This window comes from Ranitomeya variabilis, chromosome 5 (genome assembly GCF_051348905.1).
Source record: "Ranitomeya variabilis isolate aRanVar5 chromosome 5, aRanVar5.hap1, whole genome shotgun sequence".
In the NCBI taxonomy this organism is placed as follows: Eukaryota; Metazoa; Chordata; class Amphibia; order Anura; family Dendrobatidae; genus Ranitomeya; species Ranitomeya variabilis.
Genome location: NC_135236.1, coordinates 496676660 through 496699789, shown reverse-complemented (window position 1 = coordinate 496699789; position 23130 = coordinate 496676660). Strand labels below are relative to the sequence as shown.

Here is a 23130-nt window from a genome sequence, read left to right as displayed (position 1 = left end):
ATGTTTTCTCGCTACGATTTTTGGAAAATGCTGTAAAATCTCTGTTTTCTGTAAACACGTTGCAAAAAAAGCAGTATGTGAACACGGCCACAGCATGTGCTGCCCATGTTCACACTGGAAGATTGAGAGAAGGATATACACCATAACTGTAAGCTGATGACGGAGACGTGGGAGTTGTGTGAGGGGGTAATATGGTGACATTTCCCCACAGATGTGCCGGGCGCCCTCCCTGCCGGCTTCCCCGGGCCGCCTTCTCCTCAGTGTCGTCACTAGGAAGTGACCGGCCTCCTATATAGAGGCGCCGCGCTCCTCACACAGCCCAGACATGGCTCCTGCTCGGGCATTTCTCGGAGGCTGCCGCTTGGCCCTGGGTAGGAGGGTGGCAGGGAGCCCCGGGCCACCACTCAGGGGCCGGAATGGCTGGCTGCGGCACCTGTCATCCAGCGGCCCCGAGGACGGCGACATGAAGAGGTATCTGAGTGCGCACTACAGCGAGGCGAGGAGGGGCATCAACGGTGAGAGTGAGTGGCTGTGCTGGTATGTGTGTGCTCCTGGCAGAGTGACAGCCTGTCACTGACAGGGCAGGTGAGGGGTCGTGATCCTGGGGTCACTCGCCACACATGGCACTGTGCAGCGCACCAGCCACCTAGCAGTGCAGAGCAGGACCAGGGCACGTCTGCCATCTTGCTCCATATGTCTGAACACCCGCTGATGCTGGCACCGAGGATGACTTGTGGAAAGTTTCTGCACCACAGGCATGAAACTGGAGCATGGAGTATAAGCGGCCATTTCTGTACCACTCGGACCCCCCAGCGATCACTATACAGTGCCCCAGATGGCCCATCAGATAATTGCCTGGCCATTTCTGTACCACTCGGACCCCCGGCCATCGCTATACAGTGCCCCAGATGGCCCATCAGATAATTGCCCGGCCATTTCTGTACCACTCGGACCCCCGGCCATCGCTATACAGTGCCCCAGATGGCCCATCAGATAATTGCCCGGCCATTTCTGTACCACTCGGACCCCCGGCCATCGCTATACAGTGCCCCAGATGGCCCATCAGATAATTGCCCGGCCATTTCTGTACCACTCAGACCCCCAGCGATCACTATACAGTACCTCAGATGGCCCTTGTGATATTTGCCCGGCCATTTCTGTACCACTCAGACCCCCAGCGATCACTATACAGTGCCCCAGATGGCCCGTCAGATATTTGCCCGGCCATTTCTGCACCACACGGACCCCCAGCGATCACTATACAGTACCTCAGATGGCCCTTGTGATATTTGCCCGGCCATTTCTGTACCACTCAGACCCCCAGCGATCACTATACAGTGCCCCAGATGGCCCGTCAGATATTTGCCTGGCCATTTCTGTACCACTCGGACCCCCAGCGATCACTATACAGTGCCCCAGATGGCCCGTCAGATATTTGCCTGGCCATTTCTGTACCACTCGGACCCCCAGCGATCACTATACAGTGCCCCAGATGGCCCATCAGATATTTGCCTGGCCATTTCTGTACCACTCGGACCCCCAGCGATCACTATACAGTGCCCCAGATGGCCCGTCAGATATTTGCCCTCTGTTACACAGGTATGGCTGCTTAAGTCTTGCTCTACATTGAGGCTGTGTTATAGTTCTGCCCAGCTCGGATGCCATTCTCGTCCCTATAAAGATTGGGGAGTTCTAGGGTCAGGACACCCAATTATCTGTAAGTTGTGATGTAAAGCAATAAACAAAAATAAGCCCATGGTCACACGCTCAGTAAATGGTCAGTATTTAACATCAGTATGTGTAAGCCAAAACCAGGAGTGGAACAATCGGAGAAAAAATATAATAGAAACACGTCACCACTTCTGTATTCTCACCCACTGCTGGTTGTGGCTTACAGATCTTGAGCAGGATGATGTATAGGCTTGTGGGAAAAGATCTAATCTAACTTGTATTTATTCACTGAAATCTTGGAGTTTGTGTATATATATGAGTCCAATGGGCGGTCCTTGTAGAGATGTCAGTCATACAGGGAAGACTGTCAATCACTGATGGGACCGCCCACTGGACTCCTAATATTTAACCCCCAGAGATTTCAATGAATAAAATACTGTACATATTTTAATGAAACCCTTCCCTTGAAGATGTATAATCTGACCGGCTCCTCCTGCTGGGTAACATCCTACCGGCAGATATCATTTTCAACATGACGCTTTTCATTGCTTAAACTAGAAGCGAGACATCCCCACATTCAGTACCAACCACACCGTCCCCCTACAATGGTGCCAGCCAGAAGGCACAATGGGATGCAGGCCACAGGTGGATTATCTGGTATAACCCGGGCCCTATAGAAGGTGACAGCGCTGGTTTCTGCAGGTGGAGCACCACCCTTGTGAGCAGAGGACATTTCCCCAGTCTTAAGTAGATTGCTCGCTCTACTACAGGCCACTCCGCTGCATTGTGCTTTGCCTCCCATCCATACCTGGATAATGTGTCAATAAATAACCTATTAGAAATGGCATTGTCTTCAGTTTATTGTAGTAACTTGCATACAGGAGCCCTAGATGCTTGTATTACTTGCTCCAGCTTACTTAGAAACGCTCATAAAAAGGAGATTTCTATGTCCGTTAGTCAGAAGATGAATGCGGCTGAAATATGGAGTATAGCTTATGGTACATGGCCGCACAAGCTGTGTATTAATAATAACATATATATTTTTTCCATTCAGACATATACATTGAAACTGTTCTCCACTGTGTACTTCTGATGGACGTATGCAACCTCACTGTAGTCACATGTTGATTCCCATTCCTAAGAATATATATACGGTATACTATGCTTTGCCTGTATATTTTAATGATTATATCCTTTTTAATTGATTTTTGCCTTCATGTTTTTCCTTGGGTAGGCATCGAAGGATATGACATTTTCACTTTCTCTGGGTAGAAAATGTCAGCATACTACATTTTTCTATAAAGTTAACCTACGTAATCACATACCAACCCAACAAATGCATAAGGGACGCTCTCTTGGTAAACGCCCAGCGCCTTGGGCCCTATAGATATGTTTGAGGGAATGTGCCATGTAGTGACGAGCGAGCGTGCTCTGGTGTTATCCGAGTATCTGGGTGTGCGGGAATAACATGTTCGAGTCCCCATGAATGCATGTTTCGAGGCTGTTAGATGGCCGTAACACATGCGGGGATTACCTAACAAACAGGCTATCCTCACATGCGTTGCGACTAGCAGCTGCAGAGACTTGAACATATTACTCCAGCACACCCAGATACTCGGATAACACACGAGCATGCTCGGATAACATGATATCTGAGCACGTTCACTCATCACTGGTGCCAAGTCATTGTATACATCTTCTAATTGACATGACAAGTCTCCTATCGGAAATCCTAGCAAAGGACTTCAGAGGAAAAGAGCATTTAGACAGAGGTAATCTGAGGTGTGCCATTCTCCAGATCAGAGGGTGTACTGTAACAGACGCTCAATGAATAGGTTTTAATTTAATCTATAGCTGTCCAGAATGTTTCTGAAAATGTAGTGATACATTAAAGGGAACCTGTCACCCCCAAAATCGAAGGTGAGCTAAGCCCACCAGCATCAGGGGCTTATCTACAGCATTCTGGAATGCTGTAGATAAGCCCCCGATGTATCCTGAAAGATGAGAAAAAGAGGTTAGATTTTACTCACCCAGGGACGGTCCCAGTACGATGGGCGTTGCGGTCCGGTCCGGCGCCTCCCATCTTCTTACGATGACGTCCTCTTCTTGTCTTCACGCTGCGGCTCTGGCACAGGCGTACTTTCTGTCCTGTTGAGTGCAGAGCAAAGTACTGCAGTGCGCAGGCGCCGGGAAAGGTCAGAGAGGCCCGACACCTGCGCACTGCAGTACTTTGCTCTGCCCTCAACAGGCAGATAAAGTACGCCAGAGCCGCAGCGTGAAGACAAGAAGAGGACGTCATCTGATGAAGATGGGAGGCCCCGGACCGGACCGCGACACCCATCGTACCGGGACCGCCCCTGGGTGAGTATAATCTAACCTCTTTTTCTCATCTTTCAGAATACATCGGGGGCTTATCTACAGCATTACAGAATGCTGTAGATAAGCCCCTGATGCCGGTGGGCTTAGCTCACCTTCGATTTTGGGGGTGACAGGTTCCCTTTAATGTACTATGCAGGAGGAGTTGTGCAGCCAGACTTGCACTTTTTCCTTGCGGAAGGCCCCTGATCCATGTACGGTTGTTGCACAGAGCTTTAAATACTGAGATTGCAGGAAACCATGTAAAATAAGGTCATATAGGGGCTTTCGCCATTGTCTCCATCCTGGCTTATAGCGGGAGGTAGGTCCTTAGAGCATGAACACCTCCTGTGATTGTCAGGTTGGAGACTTAGGCTTCTTTCACACTTGCGTCGGTACAGGTCCGTCGCTAAGCGTCGGCATGACGTACCGACTAACGTGAAAATTTGGCATGACGTGGGCAGCGGATGCAGTTTTTTAACGCATCCGCTGCCCATTCTAAAGTCCGCGAAGGATGGGGCGGAGTTCCGGCCGCGCGTGCGCGGTAGGAAATGGCGGATCCGACGTACGAAAAAAACATTACATTGAACGTTTTCTCGTGCCAACGGTCCGCCAAAACCCGACACATCCAGTGCACGACGAATGCGATGGATGGCAATCCGTCGCTAATGCAAGTCTATGGAAAAATGCAGGATCCTGCATTCTCAAAAAGTGACGGATTGTGACGGGAGCTGAAAACCGCAAGTGTGAAAGTAGCCTAAGATGGAGGTTGTCCTGAGTACAGTAGTTAGCATTTCCTATGCCAGATACCCTCACTGGTTTACTACACACATTTCTTCCTCTTTGCTTATAGAGTAAATGCATTTTTAATATTTATTTCACAAATTAATCCTATACGTGAAAGTAAGCAGCTCTGTAATATATCCTATCCGAGATTTTATTTTCAGCTCTTGGAATTGATCTACTGTATGTATGGGTAAATGTTTATTCATTGAAGACGGATTTTCACATTTCTGCGATAGATGACAGTTGGTGCTTATAAGATTGTATGGAGGGGCTAGAGGAGGACACACTTCTACTGCAAGTTCAATGGAAACCACAAGTGCTGTTCTCCATAGAACCTTCTGAGCATCAAGTGCCATCTTCTATCTCAGTCCTTCTTCACTGAATACAGATTTTACCCATGAATTGCGAATATTGAAAATGAATATTCAGTTCAGGAGGAGAAAAAAGTGAATTTCTCTGATAAGGTATATTCCAAAGTTTCATGTTTTCACAAATCCTATTGTTTAGTGGAAAAATATATAGCTGGTTACTCCTTGAGGTGCAAGTATACACAACTGCATTGCCATGTATACATGTTCACACATCAACAACAGTGGATAAATCTAACTCTATATAATGTGTGCCCTACTGGGGTGAAATAATAATATCCTGTCATACACTTTTTCTTTTTTTTTTTTTTTTTTTTTCCCTTCTTCTCTCTTCTCTAACAGATGGGACTTAAAAACACGTGTTCCAGCCAGAAATATATCATTATGTTCTGTAACTGTTCGAATCCTTAACATGCAGAATGTTAAAGAGAATCTGCCAGTAGGATCAGCCCTACAAGTCATCATTATGGGCATGCAGGTCATAGCAAGCGGAATAATATTGTACCTTGGTATCTGCAATCAAATGCTTTATTCCAGACAAATCCACGTTTTTTCTATGTAACTGAGCTGTTCCAGGCTGTGGGCCGGACACTGGTCTACATGAAAATCTTATTAACAGATTCCCTTTAACGTTACTTTTTCTGGAGTTTCTGCTGTGCTTTACTCCTGAACTTTTGGATCTTAGTGAAACGGAGCCTTATACAGTACTGTACTATGTTAAAAAAAAAAACCTACGCTTAGGTATAGCTGGATGTTTATAAATATACTAGATGGTGGCCCAATTCTAACGCATTGGGTATTCTAGAATATGAATGTAGTTTATTTATGAAGATTTAAGAATAATGCAATGAATACACAGGATTCGGCCGGCTGGCCGCGACCAATCAAATCCTGCGCCAATTCGCAGCCGGACTACGCTGGTCGCATCAGGCCGGCCGCGCGACCAATCGGTGAAGCCAGGGCCGGCTCCAGGTTTTTGAGGGCTCTTGGCGAAAGAGTCTCAGTGGGGGGCCCCCCCTCTTTAACACATACCACGATTCATGATGCACAGATACAGCAGAGAAATATAGCACAGCCCACATAGTATATAACACAGCCATGTAGCATATAACACAGCCATGTAGTATATTGCAAGGCCCACGTAGTATATAACACAGCCCACATAGTATATAACACAGCCCACATAGTATATAGCAGTGTGGGCACCATATCCCTGTTAAAAAAAAGAATTGAAATAAAAAAATTGTTATATACTCACCTTTCAGCGGCCCCCGGATCCAGCCTAGGCCTTTAGCGATGCTCCTGCCAGGTCCGTTCCCAGTGATGCTGTGCGACAATAACCCGTGATTATAGCGGTACATCATCTGGGGTCATTACCGCAAAGCATTACTGGGACCGGAGCATCGCGACTCAGGAGCTGGAAAAGCTGGAAGGTGAGAATATCACGATTTTTTTTTTTTTTTTTTTTTTTTTTTTTTTAATTATGTTACATATAACATTACGTCTTTTTACTATTGATGCTGCATAGGCAGCATCAATAATAAAAAGTGAAGCGGTGTTTAAATCCCGCCCCAATATCGCTGACTGGTCGCGGGCAGCCAGCTGCAACCAATCAGCGACGCAGGATTTCCGTTACAGACAAACAGACGGAAATGGACCTTAGACGAATATATATAGATATAGGTATAGATAGATATATACCGTAGATATTTGCAATGTTAGAAGGCAACAAATTCCATCCCATGAGTATAAAGTCGGACACTGTAATTGGATCCTATTTTAAAGGAACCCAACTTGCTGTGAACAGAAAAAAGAAAAGTTATTCTTGTATGCAGTGTTTCTAGGGGAAAATTCCAATCCAATAGGTTTACCATTCGCGACTCCATCGGGATTCCATTTCCGTTTTGTCAGTCTGGTTTTCTAGGCTTCTTATGTGGTCAAACAGAGACTTTCAGCCTATGGGATTTGACACAAGAGCATCTTTATGAATTTGGGGGCTTGCCGAGATGGTATACACTTTTCAGTTAGTACAAATTGTAGGTTGTGTCTATGGACTGTATATTGTATGCTTAATCCTCTCCAGTATGAGAGATGACGTTCCTACACAAGACAACCCTGGCACACCATGAGAGAAACTGCTACAGATTCCCCACAGCTCAGTCTACTTGTCATTGTCATCTATCATGTCTGCGCTGTAGATTGTGATTAGATATGCAGATCATCTTTCAATGGATTTTACTTCCAGTGTGATGATACTTATTACACCATATGTGTGTGTGTGGGTGGTGTTTTGTAAAAATGATGGTGGGGGGGGATATATTATTTAGTAGTAAATAGATTTTATTTTATCTTTTAAAAATCCTAAACACATTTGGTTTTATGTTCAGGCAGACCTTTCTTAAAGGGAACCTGTCACATCATTTTTAGCATCTAAACTGTCCCGATTTTGTTGTTAGTGATGCAATGTGCATCACTAACACTTTTTTTTTTTTTTTTTTTTTTCATTAAAATAGCACCCCTTTGACTAACTGAGCATATGCGCTGTAACTATATAAAAGGCTTTTTGCACATGATTACTGCGCCGGTTTTAATGAAGAAAAAAAATGTGATGCACATTGCATCACTAGCAATGCACTGGGGACAGTTTACATGCTAAAATGACATGACAGGGTCCCTTTAAGGAAGGGGTTGTCCTCAGTTGCTGAGTTGTAGCTTTTGTTGGACACTACACAGCCTCTCAGTTCCTGGGGATCAGAAATATGACGTGAGATTGTTACTCAGATGTCTTTACAGAGCTTTTTTTTTTTTTTTTTTTTTTTTTTTTTTCTCCTTTCTTCTTTTGCAGAGATTATCCCTTCTATTTCAGCAAATATGCTGAATCCAAGTGCTATATTTTCCAACAATGAAATGAGCCTAGAGAACATTGAAATTTATGGCTTTGATTACGATTATACTTTAGCCTTCTACTCCAAAGACCTTCACACTTTGATTTTCAACACCGCACGTGACCTTCTGATTAACGAGCATAGGGTAAGTCTTTCCGTAGAATCTTCCCCTGTAAAAAAAAAAAAAAAAAAAAAAAAAAAAAAAAATCGTTATTATTTAGGCTGAGATTACGAGGCCTTTAACGTCTTAGTGAAGGAGCCAATCTTGCCCTTTGTGACCAAGCCACGTTTTTCCATTTCTGACATGTCATTTTATGAGGCAATACCGCTGGAATGCATATTCCAGAATACATATCCAAGAAATTTTGACATTGTTTCATTGTGACACATTGTAATTTGTTAGTCATAAATATTTAGCTTGATATCTAAAATTTGGCCAAAAAATTAGCAATTTTCAAACTTTGGATTTTCATGCCCTTAAATCGAAGAGATATGTCAGACAAAATACTTAATAAATAACATTGCCCACATGTCTATTTACATCAGCACAGTTTTTGAAACAAAAAAATATTTTTTTTTTGGTTAGGAAGTTATAAGGGTTACAATTTTGACCAGCGATTCCTCATTTTTACAAAACCATTTTTTTTTTTTTTTTTTTTTTAGGGACTACCTCACATTTGAAGTGACTTTTGAGGGGTATACATGACAGAAAATACCCACAAGCGACACCATTCTAAAAACTGCACCACTCAAGGTGCTCAAAACCACATTCCAGAAGTGTATTAACCCTTCACGCTCTTCACAGGAACTGAAGCAACGTGGAAGGAAAAAATGAACATTTAAGTTTTTTTTTTCCCCCACATTTTACTTCAGAACACATATATATATATATATATATTTTTTATAGTCACAAGTGTAAAAAGAGAAAATGAACCACAGTGTATAAGTACAGAACTTCCTCATTATTGGAGACTCTCCAATAAAGTGATCATGCCTGTATCCCCAATATAAGTAATATAAATGGAAACAAAAGCTTTGTGTAGAGAGACATAAAAACAGTCAAAGTTAAATGGTCAAAATGTTTGTGTAATCAAGTCCTAGAAATAATGTTCAGATGACCTGAGTTTTCAAGAACATTTGTGGGGAGTGTACAGACGTGGGTACGTGGATGAGAATTTGTAGGAATAATAGTTTGGTATGTGATTGATCAAGTCCTGGAATTAATTGTGAAATGGGGTAAAATGGGATTTACTGATGAAAATTTTCTCTTCATTACTTGTGCCATAAAAATTACTCTACTGGGGCCACTAAGCAGAAAATATAAATTGGGGAAAAAAAACCTAATAATTGTAAGATGTGTGGTAGGTCTCAAAACAGGGGGCGAGACAAAGGCCTGGTTGGGATGGGCACGTGGGGCAATAGTACCAGGAATCACTCCGTCTACCATAATTCTTACAAACCCGGCATCTTTTTTGGGTGGGAGTGACAGGGACAGGGCAAGGAAAATGGTACTCTGCAAGTCTCCGGACATCCTCAGACTTGAAGGCTTCCCCCTGTGCCCTTGACTCAAATATGAGATCTTCAACAATTTAGTTATTTTTTTTTTTATTATTTTTTTCCTGTAGTTGGAGGAAAGTGAGCAGTCGCTGGGATTTTATTGTTGTTTTTTTGTACAGTACAAAACTGTTATAGGTAGCAATCTGGATGAGGTAGATTGCCACCTTTTGAACCAGGCCCTGGTCTTCCGCTTCACAAGGTATGGTTGCAGAACCTGGTATGACAGGTCAGTGCCACCCATACATTTGTTCAATCTGTGAAGCAGATTAGGTTGTGTTTGTCACTGGTGGCGCCGTCTCTTACCGTCTTAGTGGTGTCCACATGCAGTGTGGTCAGCGTGTAGATGTCCTTCCAATTCACTGCAAGAAGTTGGTCACTTGAGAGTGAGAATAACTCCCCCTTCTCCAAATCTCTCGACACCAACTGTGACGGAAACCCCACTCTGTTTTTCCTGACTGTCCCACAGGCCCCTGTATTTGCAGTGTGGAGGGATTTGTGTAGGGGGATGCTCGGGTAGTAGTTGTGTAGACGTGGTACCCTTGATGTAGAAAGGGTGTCATTAGCTCCCAGACAATTTTTTTTCCTGGGATGCCAGTTGTTTGGGGGGCTGATTTGACGGTCCCTACTTACTTTCATAAGTTAGGAAGGTGGATGTGTAGCCTGATGACCTCTCACGTGTTTTATTGCGGTATCTGGCTCCCTTGGAGGAGATAAATTGTTGGAATGACAGACTGCCCTTGTAACTCATCGACTACCACATTTTGCTCTAGGGTATAGGAATTAAGAAATAAATGCTGTAGGAGGGAAATCAGGGGTCTCAATTTGTGTAGCCGATCATAGTTGGGGTAACTTCTTGAAAGGGGGGGGGGGATGGCTACCGCTACCATCGGGCTGTGGGATGACTTGGGTTGTCATTATGATTTAAAAAGAGAAAACAGTTTTACAATAAATGGCTTCACCCAACCACTAACCATGAGTGGAGAAAAAGTTTCGGTGTTCTCATTCATAGGCTCCGAGGGGGGGAAAAAAAAAAAAAAAAGCAAAAAATCTGCTGGGTCATGTAAACTTTTGAACACAACTGTAAATATACTACTAGTCCATGTATATTTCACACAAGAGATAGATATAGATAGCTATCTATCTATATCGTATAAGCCGACCCGAGTATAAGCCGACACCCCCTCCCCCTAATTTTGTCACAAAAAACTGGGAAAACTTAATGACTCAAGTATAAGCCTGGGGTGGGAAATGCAGCAGCTACCGGTAAATGTCAAAAGTAAAAATAGATACCAATAAAAGTAAAATGAATTGAGACATCAGTAGTTTAAGTGTTTTTGAATATCCATATTGAATCAGGAGCCCCATATAATGCTCCATAAAGTTTATGATGGCCCCATAAGATGCTCCATATTAAAATATGCCCCATATAATCCTGCATAAAGGTTAATAATGGCCCCATAAGATGCTCCATAGACACATTTGCCCAATATAATGCTGCACAAATGTTGATTATGGCCCCATAAGATGCTCCATACAGACAATTGCCCCATATAGTACTGCACAAACGTTGATTATGGCCCCATACAGACACTTGCCCCATATAGTGCTGCACAAACGTTATGGCCCCATAAGATGCCCCATACAGACACTTGCCCCATTTGCTGTTGCTGCTAAAAAAAACAAAAACAAAAAAAACAAAATCACATACTCACCTCTCCGTTGCTCAGGCCCCCGGCACTTTTAATATTCACCTGACTTCGTTCCGGCGCCGCTCCATCTTCAGTGTCTTATGCACTGACCCTCAGGCAGAGGGCGCGCGCTAGCCACGTCACCGCGCCCTCTGACCTGAGCGTCACTGCAGAAGAAGCTGAAGACGGAGCGGCGTCGGAACGAGGAGCAGGTGAATATCGCGCAGCGCTCCCCCTCCCCACTATACTCACCTGCTCCTGGTGCTGTGCAGTCCCTGCTTCCCAGGCGCCGCAGCTTCTTCCTGTACTGAGCGGTCACAGTTACCGCTCATTACAGTAATGAACATGCGGCTCCACCCCTATGGGAGGTGGAGCCGCATATTAAGTACTGTAATGAGCGGTACCATGTGACTGCTCAGTACAGGAAGAAGCTGCCGGAGCCAGGGACCGCGCCAGGAGCAGGTGAGTATAATTAGACAGCCCCCGCTCCCCCTCCCCTGCCGACCCCTGGGTATGATTCGACTATAAGCCGAGAGGGGCCTTCAGCCCAGAAAAATGGGCTGAAAATCTCGGCTTATACTCGAGAGAGAGAGAGAGAGAGAGAGAGAGAGAGAGAGAGAGAGAGAGTGTGTGTGTGTGTGTATATATATCTATATATATCTATATATCTCTCTCTCTATCTCTCTCTCTATTCACACCCTCTCATTTATCTCTATCTCTATTCACACCCTCTCATTTATCTCTATCTCTATTCACACCCTCTCATTTATCTCTATCTCTATTCACACCCTCTCATTTATCTCAGTCTCTATTCACACCCTCTCATTTATCTCTCTCTATCTCTATCTCTATTCATACCCTCTCATTTATCTCTATCTCTATTCACACCCTCTCATTTATCTCTCTCTATCTCTATCTCTATTCACACCCTCTCATTTATCTCTATCTCTATCTCTAATCACACCCTCTCATTTATCTCTATCTCTATCTCTAATCACACCCTCTCATTTATCTCTATCTCTATCTCTAATCACACCCTCTCATTTATCTCTATCTCTATTCACACCCTCTCATTTATCTCTATCTCTATTCACACCCTCTCATTTATCTCTATCTCTATTCACACCCTCTCATTTATCTCTATCTCTATTCACACCCTCTCATTTATCTCTCTCTATCTCTATCTCTATTCACACCCTCTCATTTATCTCTATTCACACCCTCTCATTTATCTCTATCTCTATCTCTAATCACACCCTCTCATTTATCTCTATCTCTATCTCTATTCACACCCTCTCATTTATCTCTATCTCTATTCACACCCTCTCATTTATCTCTATCTCTATTCACACCCTCTCATTTATCTCTCTCTATCTCTATCTCTATTCACACCCTCTCATTTATCTCTATTCACACCCTCTCATTTATCTCTATTCACACCCTCTCATTTATCTCTATCTCTATTCACACCCTCTCATTTATCTCTATCTCTATTCACACCCTCTCATTTCTCTCTATCTCTAATCACACCCTCTCATTTCTCTCTATCCACACCCTCTCATTTCTCTCTATCCACACCCTCTCATTTCTCTCTATCCACACCCTCTCATTTCTCTCTATCCACACCCTCTCATTTAAAGATTTTTCTGTGTTTTCATGACTATGAAAATTGTACATTCACACTGAAGGCATCAAAACTATGAATTAACACATGTGGAATTATATACTTAACAAAAAAGTGCGAAACAGCTGAAAATATATGTCTTATATTCTAGGTTCTTCAAAGTAGCCACCTTTTGCTTTGATGACTGCTTTGCACACTCTTGGCATTCTCTTGATGAGCTTAAAGAGGTAGTCACCGGAAAAGGTCTTCCAACAATCTTGAAGGAGTTCCCAGAGATGCTTAGCACTTGTTGGCCCTTTTGCCTTCACTCTGCGGTCCAGCTCACCCCAAACCATCTTGATTGGGTTCAACTCTGGTGACTGTGGAGGCCAGGTCATCTGGCGTAGCACCCCATCACTCTCCTTCTTGGTCAAATAGCCCTTACACAGCCTGGAGGTGTGTTTGGGGTCATTGTCCTGTTGAAAAATAAATGATGGTCCAACTAAACGCAAACCGGATGGAATAGCATGCCGCTGCAAGATGCTGTGGTAGCCATGCTGGTTCAGTATGCCTTCAATTTTGAATAAATCCCCAACAGTGTCACCAGCAAAGCACCCCCACACCATCACCCCTCCTCCTCCATGCTTCACGGTGGGAACCAGGCATGTAGAGTCCATCCGTTCACCTTTTCTGTGTCGCACAAAGACACGGTGGTTGGAACCAAAGATCTCAAATTTGGACTCATCAGACCAAAGCACAGATTTCCACTGGTCTAATGTCCATTCCTTGTGTTCTTTAGCCCAAACAAGTCTTTTCTGCTTGTTGCCTGTCGTTAGCAGTGGTTTCCTAGCAGCTATTTTACCATGAAGGCCTGCTGCACAAAGTCTCCTCTAACAGTTGTTGTAGAGATGTGTCTGCTGCTAGAACTCTGTGTGGCATTGACCTGGTCTCTAATCTGAGCTGCTGTTAACCTGCGATTTCTGAGGCTGGTGACTTGGATAAACTTATCCTAAGAAGCAGAGGTGACTCTTGGTCTTCCTTTCCTGCGGCGGTCCTCATGTGAGCCAGTTTCTTTGTAGCGCTTGATGGTTTTTGCAACTGCACTTGGGGACACTTTCAAAGTTTTCCCAATTTTTTGGACTGACTGACCTTCATTTCTTAAAGTAATGATGGCCACTCGTTTTTCTTTACTTAGCTGCTTTTTTTTCTTGCCATAATACAAATTCTAACAGTCTATTCAGTAGGACTATCAGATGTGTATCCACCAGACTTCTGCTCAACACAACTGATGGTCACAACCCCATTTATAAGGCAAGAAATCCCACTTATTAAACCTGACAGGGCACACCTGTGAAGTGAAAACCATTTCCGGTGACTACCTCTTGAAGCTCATCAAGAGAATGCCAAGAGTGTGTATATATTATACACTGCGGTAGCACTGCACGCAGTGAAGAGGCAATGACCCACAAAGTTCAAACACAATAGTCTCTTTACAGTGTTGCTTCACACATAAAGGTGCATAGCATTTTACAATACACGACATCAAAGTTAAATACACAGTTGCATCTCGTCTCAGTGCCCGTTTCATAGCACTACACATCATACGGCTTTAAATTGCAGTCCCTAAACACGCTGAACCTCTACTTTATCCAGTATCCGTGGGTCACCGCACTCCATATTACAGTCTCCAAACACAGCTTCACATGTTGCAGACACTACACACGCCAGTCCTCCTCTGACTTGTTCCTGTGGGTGTCCTGCACTGCTGTATCACAGACTCTTTACTTACACAGCCCAGGATATCATCCAGATAGCAGCCGGGCACCATATCCACCTGTTTAAAATCTTTAGACATGCCAGTCCTCTTTCGGGCACAGGACATCCACCTTCGGGCACAGGACTGTCCACATCCCAGACCCGTTGCCATGGACGACTTGCATCGCTGTATACGCTCCGGGTGCCAGGCTATTCAGCTGCTGGCCTGTGCTGCTTCACACTCAGTCAGCCCTCTGCTCTGCACAAGAGCACACACCAGATTGACACTGACATTGCACCTGACACCTCCATACCCCTTACTGCAGGGTTTTTAACAAACAAACCTAGGGCTTTCAGCCACATGGAAAACCCTGAGCAGAAATCCGTGACTGCCATGCACATCTATGGACTTCATCTGTCTCCATGCACAACCTGGGGAGAACACACAGCGACCCCCTCCTGTGACACGAGTCACTGCCTCCTAATAAATATATATATATATATATATATATATATATATATATATATTATATTCTGTGAATTTGAATATGAGTAATTAAAAGTAAAGTTTTATAGGGTTTTGTTTTAGAACTTGTAAATGCTCATCTATTGAATTTAATGGCCTTGGCACTTCTACATAATTAAGAGCTCTGTTTAGGTGAAATATTTTACCCCTGACAGAGGGTGGGGTCCTGGTGTGCATTATGGGGATGTCTGAAGAAGGCCGTGATTTCACAGCATTCCAGTCCTATGCAGGTTTGATCTGTTTTACTGTACAAGTAAAGTATTTCATTTCACATGATTTCTAAACAGCAGGTCCTGGTCATAAATGCACGCTGAGACTGATTGTGTGTTGTGTAGTTTTTTTAATGGTTTTAAGAGATGTACCGGTAATCATATTTTCCCAGATTCTTGGCTTTAAAAAAAATAAATAAATGGAATTAGTCACTAGGTTTTTGCCAGCTAATCTGAGAGCAGCATAGTGTAGTAACGGAGACCTGCATTCCATTAATGTGTGTTCCTTACTGGACTGATTGCTGCAGTTTGATAAAATCACTGTTTTATCAGTAGCAGAATATCATTAGAGAACTAGTAAACCTGCTGCCAGGTAGTCCGGCATATTGATGAGCGCTGTATAAACCTGTTCCCACCACTGCCAGCTTTCTGTGTACACGGCACATGAATAGAAAATCAGCTCTGTACGTGGGTTTATAAAGCTCTCGGCACTCTGAGAACTGGTAGATCTGCCGCAGACAAAACTGTTTTGTTTTTGTTTTTTTTGTTTTTTTAAATCACAATGACCTCAAGCAGCCCAGTAAGTGACATATCTCGGTCCTTACCTTTATGCTGCCCTCAGATGGATTAGCAAGAAATTGACAGATTACCTTTTAAAAAGAAACATCAACACTGAGAATACATGTACTAGATTAGTGAATGGAATTTATTTTAATGATTTTTGTTTGTTTGTTTTGTTCCCATCAGTGTTTGTGTAGACAAGTGTGTAGCTTTAAACAGCAGCAATAATCATTCTTTACATGGTACAGAACAGGTTTGTCCTATGTTTGCTAATAGATCGTTTAATTTAACTTTGAGGTTTGACCGCTGGGACCCCCAGGTGAGTGGTGCTTAGCAGCAGGCACTTTAATTATGATCATGGGAGAGGGTCCTTAACACCCCCTCACTCCCCACCCTGCACTTTCTCCATTGAACATTGTGTAGCTCAGCAGACATGGCTCCTTCTTGAGGAAAGGTAAAAATGCTAGGCTTTGTATTGAATATATGCGTGCTCAGGATGGATCTGTTCCTACTTTTTGGGGCTCTACTGAGCGAGCGTGGGGTTGTTTGAACACTGATCCCCACCAATATGCAGGCAATTAAGGTGCCAAATATGGAGGAAAAAAAACACTGCAAGTTTTATCCAATGGAAAGGATATAAAACCTTTCATATAAAATGCATGTATGGGGTGGGATCTTAATTTATAGTCAAGAGCCCCTCCTTTTTCACTGAATCTTTCTCCTTATCTATCTTTATGATTTACCTACATAAATCATAAATAGCTTTCTAAATGGTCTTCATTAAAAATATCCTCCCATTTTGTTTCTGTATGGCCTGTGCAATTCCTTTTATATAGCTGGCTATTCTGCAAAATTGAGACTATCCATGTTTGTTAACCAGACAAAAACTAGTGCTTGCTGCAAAAATGTATTTTGACCTTTTTTAATTCACCCATGGACCTTCTGTTCAATTAGCAGATCTTTTGTTAGAGCTAGCATATTGCATTAGGGCTGGAATTAATTTTGTCAAAACATAGCCTAGGAGTGAGTATTTTTAAGGAAGTGCTGCGTTCTTTTATGGATGGATTTATTGTGGATTTGGTAACTGTCAGATATCTTGCAAATGAGGTGAACAAGAAGAATGAGGTTTATGTAAGTGCTTCTGGTTTGTTATGACTTTCCTCAGAAATCACTGATGGTCATTAAATATGCTACATAGTAAATTGGGAAAGAAAATGGCATCTAGGGTTGTCAAACAATGGATACACAACAAGAACAAGTCTGGTGCTCCATTTTACACAGCTAGATGTCCTAATCAAAACACTAAAGGGGTTGTATAGTCCTGGGAGATCTCAAGCTTGTACTGCAGCTTTCTGCATCCTAAGCCCTCATTCAGATGCCAGTGTACATCAGCAATTCCACATTTTCATCATAAATTTATTTACTTCTTTTTTTTTTTTTTTTTTTTTTTTTTTCTTTCTGATTTTTAAACACCGTTTTATAGAAAAAAAATTGTTTTTGTGTCGCTATATTCTGAGAGCGATGGCTTTTTAAATTTCTTAGCTGATGGAGCTGTATGGTGCCTTTGTTTTTTGCATAACAAAATGACTTTGAAAGGATACCATTTTAATTTACATTCGTCTACTTGATCACATTTTGTAACACTTTTTGTTCTGTAGTATGGCAAACAGGGTTTTTTTGTTTTGTTTTGTTTTTTCTCCCCCCTTTGCCCTCTGAGACTTCCACTTTTATTTCTCTGATCACTGGTCTCATGCATTGCAACGCATGATTCCTTTCAGCTTTACACTGGAAGATCACCTGTTAGACCCAGCCAGAAGTAGGGTCTAATGGGCTATCCTAGCTGGCAGACCCATAGGTCATCATGTGACCTCCGTCTGCCATAACTCCGCTCCCCAGTGAAACCCTTCCGTCTTACAATCTTAAGACCGGGTTAACACTGGAACCTGAGCCAATGTGGTTCTGATCATGTCGCTGGTCTGAACTAGCGTTCTGTACTGGAATCCCGCGCTTGCAGGACTCTGGGGGTCCTAAGCTCTGCAAGACCACCAACCGTAGAGAAATATCAGTGTTGCACAAAGCCCAGCTAGTGCTGAAGTATTTTTACCAGTGTCAGTCGTGAAGGGGTGAAATGTCATGTGCACTTACCCTTGGGCTGGGAACAGAATTTTTTATTTTTTTTTAACCCAAATCCAGCAGTGTATCCAGCAAATAAGTTATTCTTTATAGTTTCCCATGCCATTTGAAAATATTCTTGGCTGTGGTGCCATAGACTGCATGTTTGACGCCAGTCGTGTCGTAGTAGGAGTAGGACCTCATTCAGGTGTGTGTTTTTGCCATATGAGAAAATCACTGATAAAGACAAATAACTGTGATCAAAACTTGGTGAAACACAAACTGGATTGTCAAAAGTATTAGTAATTATGCAAATGTTTTTCTTTTTTTTTTTTTTTTTTTTTTTTTTTTTTTTGTAGTATCCAGGTGAATTGAGAAGATATGAGTATGATCCTAACTTTGCAATTCGGGGTCTTCATTATGATATTCATAAGGTTAGTATTTTAAATTCATGTTCTGGTGGTCTTATGCTCAAACTGTACATTAGGCAATGATAAAGGTGCCAAGGTTCTTGACTACTGTTAAACCCCTTTCACTTGGCAGTTCTGAGTATGTGCCACAAAAAACTGGGAAAACTTAATGACTCGAGTATAAGCCTAGGGTGGAAAATGCAGCAGCAACTGGTAAATGTCAAAAATAAAAATGGATAACAATAAAAGTAAAATTTATTGAGACTTCAGTAGGTTAAGTGTTTTTGAATATCCATATTGAATCAGGAGCCCCATATAATGTGCCATACAGTTCATGATGGCCCCATAAGATGCTCCATACAAAATACGCCCCATATAATGCTCCATACAGTTTATGATGGGCTCCATAAGATGCTCCATATTAAAATATGCCCCATATAATGCTCCATACAGTGTATGATGGGCTCCATAAGATGCTCCATATTAAAATATGCCCCATATAATGCTGCACAAATGTTGATTATGACCCCATAAGGTGCTCCATAGATACATTCGCCCCGTATAATGCTCCACAAATGTGGATTATGGCCCCATAAGATTCTCCATACAAATATTTGCCCCATATAATGCTGCACATGGCCTCATACAGATATTTGCCCCATATAATGCTGCACATAGCCCAATAAGATGCTCCATACAGATATTTGCCCCATATAATGCTGCACATGGACCCATACAGATATTTGCCCCATATAATGCTGCACATGGACCCATACAGATATTTGCCCCATATAATGCTGCACATGGCCCCATACAGATAATTGCCCCATATAATGCTGCACATGGCCCCATAAGATGCTCCATACAGACATTTGCCCCATATGCTGTTGCTGCGATTAAAAAAATTAAAAATGACATACTCATCTCTCAGGCCCCCGGCTCTTGCTATACTCACCTTTCCCGTTCCACGGCCGCTGTCTTTTCCCGGTCCCCTGCACTGACGTTCAGGCAGAGAGCAGCGCGCACTAATCGCGCCCTCTGACCTGCGCATCACTGCAGAGGACGCGGAAGACGCAGCGGTGCCAACGGTGGAACGGGGGGAGCAGGTGAATATCGCGCACTGCCCCGCCATACTCACCTGCTCCTGACGTGTCCCTGCACGTCTGTTCCCTGGTGCCAGCAGCTTCTTCCTGTAGTGAGCGGTCACATGGTACCGCTTATTACAGTAATGAATGTGGCTCCACCCCTATGGGAGTGGAGTCGGGTCCATATTCAGTACTGTAATGAGCGGTACCATGTGACCGCTCACTACAGGAAGAAGCTGCTGGCACCAGGGAACAGACGTGCAGGGACCGCACCAGGAGCAGGTGAGTATTATTACACAGCTCCGCTCCCCCTCCCCTTCCGACCCCTGGGTATGACTCGCGTATAAGCCGAGAGGGTTACTTTCACCCCAAAAAAGTGGGCTGAAAATCTCGGCTTATACTCGAGTATATATGGTAATTTATCGCCTCTTACTCAATCCAGCTCTCAACCTCTATTTTCGGCTGAAAAGTGAGCATAAATCACACCCAGATTTCTTAACGCTGCTGCCACCAATCAAGCATGGGATGATGATTCCCAAAGTATTACTGTCTGACAATAAAAAGATCACTCACTCTCTGAAAGGCTATAGATTCTTTAGTACATACAAGGCTCAAACTTATTAAAGATTTTAAGCTTTAAGGTAGAAATATACAGTGCTTACTATATATATATATATATATATAATGGAACAGCACAACGCTCACCAATGGTGGGTGCCTGGCTCCCTGGATAGAATGGTCCACACATCTATCCAGCATGTATACCAAATAACAAAAAAGGAAGGCAGCACTCCAAGGATTTCAGGTGAAAAAAAATGTGAAGTTTTAATCGACCCACATCACTGCGCAACGTTTCGGCTCACTGAGCCTTTTTCAAGCAGTGGGTGTTAACAACAGTTGTGCTTTTATAGAAACAATTTTAATTAGTTTGCATATTACAATTGCCATTAATAAATAAATAAACATATGGTTGTACATTTTACTATAACGTGCATATTATATATCCTTAGTGTAGTCTCTGTGCTTATTAAAGTGCTATACTGCTTATAAATTCTCATAGTTTCATACTTTCCCATTTGATCCACAGATAATCCTATTAGTATCTAATATATAATTGCCTAGAATACTACTTCCTGCAATTTGTGCCAACTTCCGTGTCTTTGTCCGGAGCTAATGTCCGGAGCTAATGTCCGGAGATAAGTGACGTCACCAGTGTCCTACACCCAGGCAGAGCACAGTGGCCCCAGGCAGAGCACAGTGGCCCCAGGCAGAGCACAGTGGCCCCAGGCAGAGCACAGTGGCCCCAGGCAGCATATGGGGCCCCAGGCAGAGCACAGGGGCCCCAGGCAGCATATGGGGCCCCAGGCAGAGCACAGGGGCCCCAGGCAGCATATGGGGCCCCAAGCAGAGCACAGGGGCCCCAGGCAGCATATGGGGCCCCAGGCAGAGCACAGGGGCCCCAGGCAGAGCACAGGGGCCCCAGGCAGAACATGGGGCCCCAGGCAGAGCACAGGGGCCCCAGGCAGAGCACAGTGGCCCCAGGCAGAATATGGGGCCCCAGGCAGAGCACAGTGGCCCCAGGCAGAGCACAGTGGCCCCAGGCAGCATATGGGGCCCCAAGCAGAGCACAGTGGTCCCAGGCAGCTTATGGGGCCCCAGGCAGCATATGGGGCCCCAGGCAGCATATGGGGCCCCAGGCAGAGCACAGGGGCCCCAGGCAGCATATGGGGCCCCAGGCAGAGCACAGGGGCCCCAGGCAGAGCACACACCAAATCGGAGGCCGAGGGGCCCCGCCCACCAAATCGGAGGCCGAGGGGCCCCGCCCACCAAATCGGAGGCCGAGGGGCCCCGCCCACCAAATCGGAGGCCGAGGGGCCCCGCCCACCAAATCGGAGGCCGAGGGGCCCCGCCCACCAAATCGGAGGCCGAGGGGCCCCGCCCACCAAATCGGAGGCCGAGGGGCCCCGCCCACCAAATCGGAGGCCGGGGGGCCCCGCCCACCAAATCGGAGGCCGGGGGGCCCCGCCCACCAAATCGGGGGCCGGGGGGCCCCACCTGTGAAAATTTTACTGTGAAAATACCTGATGGGCACACAAGTATGCGCCAGTATGGGTACTAAGAGCTTTTCCACATAATAATGAAATATTTTAAAATGTCATAGAACATACCAATATACATAGTTATTGATACATATTATTTATTATTTACATTATTGTTCTTAAGCAAAGAACCGTTGTTGTGGCATTTGCCACAACACGCAAAGTTGTTGTCTGATGTCTTTCATCACTCCCCTCATAAGCATGTTCATGGATCCTGTGTAACTGTACCTTAAATAACAAGAATTGTCAAGAGCTGGTGAGTGCAGCCATTTTTTGTTCTTTCTTACTATTATTTATTAATTGTATTATTCTTACATTTGAATAAATAAAGTATATATGGATTCTAGACTCCCGATTCTTTAGAATCGGGCTGCCATCTAGTGTATTATATTTATGTTTGTCATATATTGTAACCCTCACCTTACCGCAATCCGGTAACACCACATGGAGGACTCTGTTTTCGCCGTTATCGGCGTTCATCCAAGTCTATTGCGCATGTCTGAGAATCTAGTTACTGTGTCACAAGGTGTCAGCCAATGAGGGTTCCGATACACTTTCTTTTTAGTAGCACATGCGCACTATCATTATGTCAGTGCCGCAGCGCCATCTTTAATGTGGCAAAGCATATTGTTAACAGCTATATAAACCACTGTACCGATCATATGACAGCGCATATAGGGACGTTTTTTATTTGTAGTTAATAGGTATTTATAAATACATTTAAGCTGTATGTCCAGAGTGCAGGAATATATGATATCATTCCTTAGTTAGATACTAAATGGCTAAAAGGATATAAATTTCACTCTGACAAAACGGATGAAAGCCTTACTCAGGCTATCTCCATTTGTCTATGCTTCTCCAAGTCGATGCAGAGCCTCTCCAGGCCATGACATCACCCTTTAGAAAAGACAGAAGAGTGAGCATATTTAATTACCATGTATCTAAATACCAGACTGACAGCTGTTGCTGCTTTTTATATGCAGTGATTTTTATTATAAACAAAGAACCATTATCATTGGTCGACATTTGTGACAGATAATTTAGATAAAATAAAGTTTTTTTCAAAGAAAAATAAAAAAGTAATATAGACATAAGCGAAGATATTTTTCATTCCTCCATATGGATACTCCATCTAGCGGCTGGTAAGGAAATACACAAAATTCACTGGTCATAAGGATATCTATGAGACAATATGAAAAACAAGAAGACAAAAAAACATTAATCAGTGCATTCTGCAAAGTAACCAATCCAATTAATTAATTACCTATGCATAGTGCCACAAATCCCTATGGGAGGTGGAGCCGCATATTCATCACTGTAATGAGCGGCACCACGTGACCGCTCATACAGGACAAGCTGCGATGCTGAGAGGAAGCATCGAGGGAGCTGGGTGAGTATTTTATTTCCAGCGGGCGGGCGCACGGGGTGGGAGGGGGTTGGTTACCGGGAACTTTATTTCA

The 23130-nt window shown here is 43.7% G+C and overlaps 1 protein-coding gene across 2 annotated transcripts in view; it reads left to right on the top strand.

Moving 5' to 3' along the window:
• The first annotated feature begins 261 nt into the window (after window positions 1–261).
• NT5DC3 (5'-nucleotidase domain containing 3) overlaps window positions 262–23130 on the top strand; it is a 70062-nt gene continuing 47193 nt past the window's right edge. Inside the window, exons 1-3 of one of the 2 annotated variants that reach the window (XM_077265646.1) lie at window positions 262–515; window positions 8026–8210; window positions 18436–18510. In XM_077265646.1, the coding sequence (XP_077121761.1) occupies window positions 326–515; window positions 8026–8210; window positions 18436–18510 (450 nt within the window). In that variant the 5' untranslated portion in view covers window positions 262–325. The remainder of the gene's footprint in view (window positions 516–8025; window positions 8211–18435; window positions 18511–23130) is intronic. The other variant, XM_077265647.1, reaches the window with a different exon arrangement.